At 41.5% G+C, this 7,379-nt stretch overlaps 1 protein-coding gene across 1 annotated transcript in view; it reads left to right on the top strand.

Annotated features, from left to right (window-relative positions):
* rbm24a (RNA binding motif protein 24a) overlaps nt 1-5,946 on the top strand; it is a 9,205-nt gene extending 3,259 nt beyond the window's left edge. Inside the window, exon 4 of the mRNA XM_031854324.1 lies at nt 3,148-5,946. Coding sequence (XP_031710184.1) covers nt 3,148-3,499 — 352 coding nt within the window. The 3' untranslated portion in view covers nt 3,500-5,946. The remainder of the gene's footprint in view (nt 1-3,147) is intronic.
* The last annotated feature ends 1,433 nt before the right edge of the window (nt 5,947-7,379 follow it).

A 7,379-nucleotide genomic window follows, 5' to 3' on the forward strand; every position in this document is an offset into this window, starting at 1 on the left:
TCTCTCTCTCTCTCTCTCTCTCTCTCTCTCTCTCTCTCTCTCTCTCTCTTTCCCTCTCCCTCTCTGTCTGTCTGTCTCTCTCTCGTTAAGGAAAACAAGCACATCCATTGTGTCACACAAAGCCCCGAATGCTGACGCTGCAGTCGCATGAAGCTCTGTGTTGTGTGTGTGTTGGGGGGGGGGTCATCTCTCTCTGTCAAGTAAGAGCAGAGCAGGGGCCATTTAGACATGGCCAGAGTGGGTGTTTTAGGGGCCACATTAATGTACAGCCTTTCCATGTGCACATTCCTTAACCGTCTGATTTGAACCAGAACCAATCTGTCAGTTTGTCTTTCACGATGTCATAAGTTGAACCAAGTAGGTACATCTCATAAAATAGAGAAAGTGAAGGCCATCATGTTCCTAATCAGGCACAACACAAATCAGGCAAAGGCGAAGGTATATAATGTGTCTAAAAGATTTGAACTGTAAGAAGATATGGCGCTAAGAGCTCATTGTTTCTAATCGCCCTCTCACATCCTCGAACTGCTCAGACACTAAAACAGCCGGAGAGCAGGTTTCAAACTTAGCATCTTCATGTCAGGATTTTAAATTAAAACGTTTTCTGCCTTGACATAACTGTCTTGGTGTCTGATCCAAGTAGCATGTGTGGACTATGACTAACGTCTGGACACCAGGACAATCTGCACCATGCAGTCATAATATCAAAAGTCCAATGAGCAACTCTGTTGAAGCAGGACAGGTGTGTACTGCCAACCTCTCACACTTTCACGACACAAACACACACAACCTCTGAGCACAAACACATACACACCTCACAAACATTAGATGCCCTCAGCAGACCTTACACACGAAGCCAAAGAGCCTTTATTTAGCCTTGAACTTTAATGACCACTGGGTTGCTGGAACACTGCATTCCTGTAAAGACACACACACTATAGCTAGCAATATGGCGTCACAAAACACTGTCTTTTTTATACTTATTGCCTCGACTGCAGTAGTAGTTAGTTAAACAAAATATAAAAAAGTAGATGCATCCTTTTGCAAAGTACTTTGAACGTTATCAATAATCCTCACAGTTTAAGTTGATTTGTGTGGAACAGATAACACATAACTGTTTGAATAACTTAAGGTATAATGTTCTCATATTATAACTAGTTGAGTTGTCATGTGACAGAATATGTGTATACATGAGAGTTGCAGTGTGTACATGGTGTTTGACCAAATAGGCTAAAATTAGCTTTTTATTACATATTAGACAACGGCCCCTTTAGTGTGTCATTCACATCTAGTATGAAGAGCTTCCTCATGTCTGCCGGTTGTTAATAATTCAGTGATTTGACTTTGACTTCAGATAATAGACAGGAAATGTCTCTCCACTGTTTTGTGAGGGGGTTTTAGAAATGACTTCCTCTAAAATTATCCTGGAAACCTGCCTCACCCTGCTGAGTTTCATTAGTGCTAGTTTCAAAAGAGAGATTTAGTGTCACATTTTGATAACATGCGGTTTCTGAGGATTTCGAGTGAGAGTCAGAGTAACTCTGGAGAAAAAACGTTAATCTTTTCAATGCTGACATTGTGTTTCTGGCCTTCAAAAACAGTTCTAACCTGTGTATGTGTTTAACACTGACCTTTGGCCTTTACTGACGGCCACACCAAACCTCTACATACCCACTTAGTTTCAGTTAATTCCCTCCCTTTTCTTTTTTGTGTGTCTCTTCAGTTGAGTGATTGTGCAGTGCCAGTGTTGTAGTCAGTCTAGTCAATGGACTATTTTTACATATTTCTTCCTCTCTGACGCCTTGCTGTTGTTTTGTTTTTTCTGTTTTTCTCCTGGCCCACTGTTTTCGGTTGAGATGTGGATTGGATTGGATAATGGAGTGCTCACAATAGGGTTGCCACGATAGATCCTGCCTTTCAACCTTTAACATTTTCTGCACCTCCTTTCTTTTTTTCCCCAATCCAGACTCAAAAACGTTGACCACCTGATGTTCATTTATGCAGACTCGACTGATTATATTATCCTTGATCTTCTCTCAACAGATTTTTGAGCCACTACAGTCACATAGCTTTTGTAGCTTTGTGCAACAAATATCAAATTGTTTCTGTCAAGCCTTATGCCTCTCATCCATTTGAATTAAAGTGAGAATGAATATGACTCTACTTTTATCTGTAAAGTGGAGGGGGATGGTGGCTGTTGTTCAGGACATCAAAGACTGAATTTTGAATTCCACCTCGAGTCAAAAGTTGACGGTTCACTTTTCATTAGTATGAATCTCAAAGCTCCCCTCACACTTGTTGCCCGACTTAGTTTCCAGACCTTATAGAGTCTGGGGGAGGGGGTTTAAGGCTATGTCATGAAGAGCAGAATGTGCTCATTGTTCATAATTGTTTATTTAATCGAAACATCCTCTCTGGGTGTGAAGCCTAGTCCCGGCTCCCCCTGCTGCCTCCCCGGCTCTTTGTCCAGACACAGAGGGGGAAATGGCCAGCAGCATCCCTTTTTGAAAACTGTCCAGCTGTCAAAGTGGCAGTGACATTTTCACAATGCCTCCCTGGGCTCATCTCCTCTGTCCGCACCCCCACCCCCGGCACTGTAAGCCTCCCTCTCCTCCCCACCCATTAGCCCTCCAGCAGGCAGGGGGACGGCACCACAGCCAAATCCACATGTGACAGACAAACCAGCTGTGGGTTTCAGATCCCAAACTTCTTCTTTCTTTTTCTTTTCATCTCACCTCCCTCTCTGCCTCCACAACCACGAACTCAAAACTGACCAAAACCAGAAATATGAAACCTGTTCCCATGTTGTATCCAATAAAGACAGCATCACCTCCTCCAAATACAATGGGATTTTTCAGTCAATTCGAGTGCCCTTAAACACCTCTGGGTGTTCAAAGTTTTATTCACCTTCCAGTCTTCTTTTCACAGAGATATTTCTATTTTGGCAACCCTATATTGTTCTAATCCCTACTAGCAGGCATTTCCTTGGTGTTCTTGACTGGTGGATTGGACTGGGGCTCAGTGGTGGGTGGTGGGCGGGCGCTTGGCCGCAGTGTGATGGAGTTGGGTTTGGGTTTTAGGGTGGGTGCTGTTATTCACAGAATGGCTGAATCAAACTAACCTGTCGTATGTGTGTTTATTTCACAGCCTACCGGCCCACTATATGTACCCTCAGGCCTTCGTTCAGCCTAGTGTGGTCATCCCTCATATGCAACCTACAGCTGCTGCACCCACCACTGCCTCCTCCCCCTACATCGACTACACCGGAGCTGCCTACGCGCAGTATTCTGCAGCTGCAGCCAGCGCTGCCGCCGCCGCTGCATATGAGCAGTATCCATATGCCGCATCCCCTGCCGCTGCAGGCTACATGGCTACTGCCGGGTACGGCTACGCAGTCCAGCAGCCGTTAGCCGCAGCTGCCCAAGGCTCAGCTGCCGCTGCAGCCGCAGCCTTTGGTCAGTACCAGCCTCAGCAGCTGCAAGCTGACCGCATGCAATAGCAGCCACTGCAACCACTGGACATGCAGAGAGAGGAGGCCCGCCCACGGCCACATCTGATTGGTCACGAGAAGGAGCAGCGACGGAAAAGGAAGAGGGAGTGGCCTTAAGGGTGGGCGTGTCAGCGACTTAGAGGCAGAGTAGCTTTAAAAAGGTGATGATGATGATGATGGTGGTGGTAGTGATGATGATGGTGAGGTGGAAACTTTTTACAGTAACTTTCCAACTTGCTGTGCTTCAACCAAAAAACAAGAAAATGAAAAAAAGTCGCAGAACAAATAATGAAAAGTGATTTACTATTATAGTTGTTGTTATTACTATTATTATCATTACTATTATCATTGTGGTAGAGTACTTATTTCTAGAGAAAGAAAGCAGGAACTAATCCCTGAGGTTGGTATAGGTGTTAAACTAAGCCTTTAAGTCCTATTGCTGTCTTTAACGTTAGTTTAGGAAACTGTTCTCTTTTTTTTCACTTGTGGTTTTTCACAAGTGTTTTCAGTTATTTGATGCCCTCATAACATTTATATTTATTATTGTTATTATTACACATTGGGGGCTTTTCTTGCTCTTTTTGTCCTTTCAAGTGCATTTTTTTCTGATAATCAGGGAAATGGAACCGTTTCCAACGTGTTAGCTATTACTATGTGACCTCTGTCAGGAAGTCGTAACTCGTCGTGTCACACATATTTGAAGAACTACCTTTTATCTTCCTGAAGCTGAATGTCCCTTTTTTTACTCTGTGCCTCGACCTCTTGACCTATGCAAAGCAAACAAATCACCAGGAGATAAAAAAAAAAAACTAAGAAAAGCAACAAAAAACTGAAAATGTCATCAACTCTGTCTTGATTCTTGGACTAAAGGGGGACTTGGCAAACAAAACAAACGCACTGACAAAAGGAGAGAGGTTGAAAATGGCTCCAGACAATGAGAAACACTAAATCAGTCGCTTTTCCACATGTTTCACTCACACGTACACAGACACATGCATCCAGAGTTGCACACATAGCAGTCAAAGACAAAGGCCGCACAGTTGTGTTTCTCTCTGGCTCTGGGATGGAGAGAAAGAAAAGGAGAAAGAAAGAGGGAGAGAGCAGCTGCTGGTGGGGGTGGACAGAGCCGCTCCAGCGCCACACAGACGGATCCCTCTGGAAAGAACGCATCACTTGTGCTGGTTTGTTGAGCTGTCACATTTTAATCCCCGGCTGGGCCCATTTGGGAACCAACTTTACACCCCTCCACCCAACACAGAGCCCCACAGCAGAGCCACCCCCCACCCCACCAGCCATGCAGCCCTGCAGCTGTCAGCACTTCCACCTCTGTGCTGCTGTATTCTGGTGTCAGGTACACACTCACACACACACACACACTATCACCAAAGCCACCCCAACAACTGGTCTGCCTCGTGTCTGTCAAGCTCACCATGTGGGGTGGAGAGGACGGGGGTTTGACTGTTTGACGTTATGTTGGTCTTTGTGCCTTACATTTTTACTGCTATTTAAGAGAAAAAAAAACTGAAAAAAGAGAGAAATCTACTATTTAACATATTTATTTTTGAGGGTTGACTATGTTGACACTCTGAGAGTAGAGACTTAGTTGTGGTACTGTATAAATAATATTATTATGTACTCATCTCAAGGCATATATAAGTTATTGATTAGTGTAGTTATATTATTATAATTATTATTAACATACTCAACCAAAAATGTCATTGTAGGAGTTATTTAAGATACTGTTATGTGCACTGTACTTTTATTTTTTATCTTTTCGATTCTTTAGAACATGACGTTAAATATTAGCCTAATGCCTTTTGTAGGGAAGAAGCTTTATTTAAATGCAGGCCTGTTTGCGTGCAGATTGTACTCTGCCTCTTCTGTGTTTAGATGAGAGGAAAGAAATAATAATTTTCACAAAAAAACAAGCGGAAATGCTGCTTTCTCCACTAGAATGTATAGTCGTCGTCAAGGTTTCAGTAGCTGTGCTTCTTTTGCTTAATATTCATCAGATGGGCTATTTTACACTGTTGGGAATTTTTATACTTGAACTATTTCTTACAAGGGAAATATGAAAAATAAATGACAAAAAAACTTTTTAAGGAAGCTTTTCATTGTCACTGGATGAAGGCATGTAAAGTGTTTCTCTTTAAATGCAAAGGTCCTGTTGATATTAAAACATTTACTTCAGAATTTCAACACCATTTACTTAAAATTGGAATAAAACGTTCTATATTTCAAAAGCTTGGTGACATTTCTTTCCATTAAGAGTGCAATTAAACTGAGGTTTCAGGAGCTGTTTGATCTTTTCCTGGACACATTCATGTGATCTTTCTGCATATGTGGCCTTTTATCCTTCTATACATACAAATATAATTCACATTTCCTCTGTGCCTGCTATGTATGGAGGTGTTCAATATTAAATAAACACAAAATGCATTGTGTAATTAAGTAAACCAAGGACTAGGGACTACAGATGGAAAATAGCCTTTTGGCACATTTGCAGAAATGTTTTTATTAATGTGCACTGTCCCGTTCAAATAAACCAATAAATAAATAAAGGAAAAGAAAAATTACTCAAAATGATTCAAACCTAGCTCATTATTATGAAACGTTATTTCATCATTCCTATTTTCATAATTACAGATTTCATTTGATATCATTTTTACTTCATTACAGACATTTTAATATCAAAACACCCCCACCCCAAGAGACAGAGACTGCCTCTCCCTTAATTTAGCTTATCAAGGCCTTCGATCAAGGCTGCTAATGTTAACTATCTAGCGTAGTTGTGAGCTTTGATTATTACTCTGCGTCAAAGTGGAGCTAACACTGTCTCCTCACTTTGCAGTGAGAATCCAAGCTCACAACCCAGTCTAGCTAATGTTAGTTAGCCAGCCAGGTGGGTTGCATGAGCAGCCTTGTTAAACAAAAGTAGAGTTTAGTTATTGTCCCAGTGTACTTTGTGTATTTATAGCATTTGACTGTAAGATCTACTTCTGCATTGTTGTTGCTCGAGCTAGCCAGAGCTAACTGGCTAAATCAGGTAGCATTTGTTGAGCTTGGCAGCATAAGATCCAAGTAAAACACCACTATGATGAAAAGCAACATGAAATAAAACTTTATTGAGACAAAACCCCCAGTGTGATAAAATACATTTTCTTATTAAATTAATATTAACAATTTCTGAAATTATTTAATTTACATATTTCACACAATTTATTCATGAAATTATATATTTATTTAATACTAAACACTTTGGGTCCCAATAGTTTCCATGTATTTGTGTGTGTGTGTGTGTGTGTGTGTGTGTGTGTGTGTGTGTGTGTGTGTGTGAGTGTGCTTGTGTGTGTGTGTGTGTTACTTCTCTGACTGCAAGGCAACAAACACATCACACATACCAGATGCTGCGCCACTCCTCATTGTGAAACCGTCTTCTTGGGAAGACGTTATTTGAAACACTCACATTACAGTCACACCCATTGCTTACATTGATACATCTGACACATAATAAAGTCTCTCAGGAGTCAGTATATCAATGATTCATCCACTCTCTAATCAATAAGTCATGTTATAAAGAGTGCGCTGTCCTGTCTTTGCAGTCTTTTATTCGGCTCCAGGGAGTATTTTGGTCCCTGGTGAAACATGAAACTGTAGATCATGACACAGCAATGGATGCAGCAAGGCCTTTAGGGTGAAATCAGCTGTCATCATAGCATCGGACCTCATTATATAACAAAATTAAGCTGTTATTTCATTAAACTGATGATGTAGAGCTGTAAAAGAGTCCTGATGAGACTTTAGGGCACCCAAGATCAGTTTACCTGTCATTGGGAGTACTACTCTTTGAAAACAGTTAGCCTATAATGTCAGGTGCTTTCTAAAGTCA

The sequence above is a fragment of the Anarrhichthys ocellatus genome, unplaced genomic scaffold, assembly GCF_004355925.1.
Source record: "Anarrhichthys ocellatus isolate YVR2014 unplaced genomic scaffold, GSC_Weel_1.0 scaffold14, whole genome shotgun sequence".
Lineage (NCBI taxonomy): Eukaryota > Metazoa > Chordata > Actinopteri > Perciformes > Anarhichadidae > Anarrhichthys > Anarrhichthys ocellatus.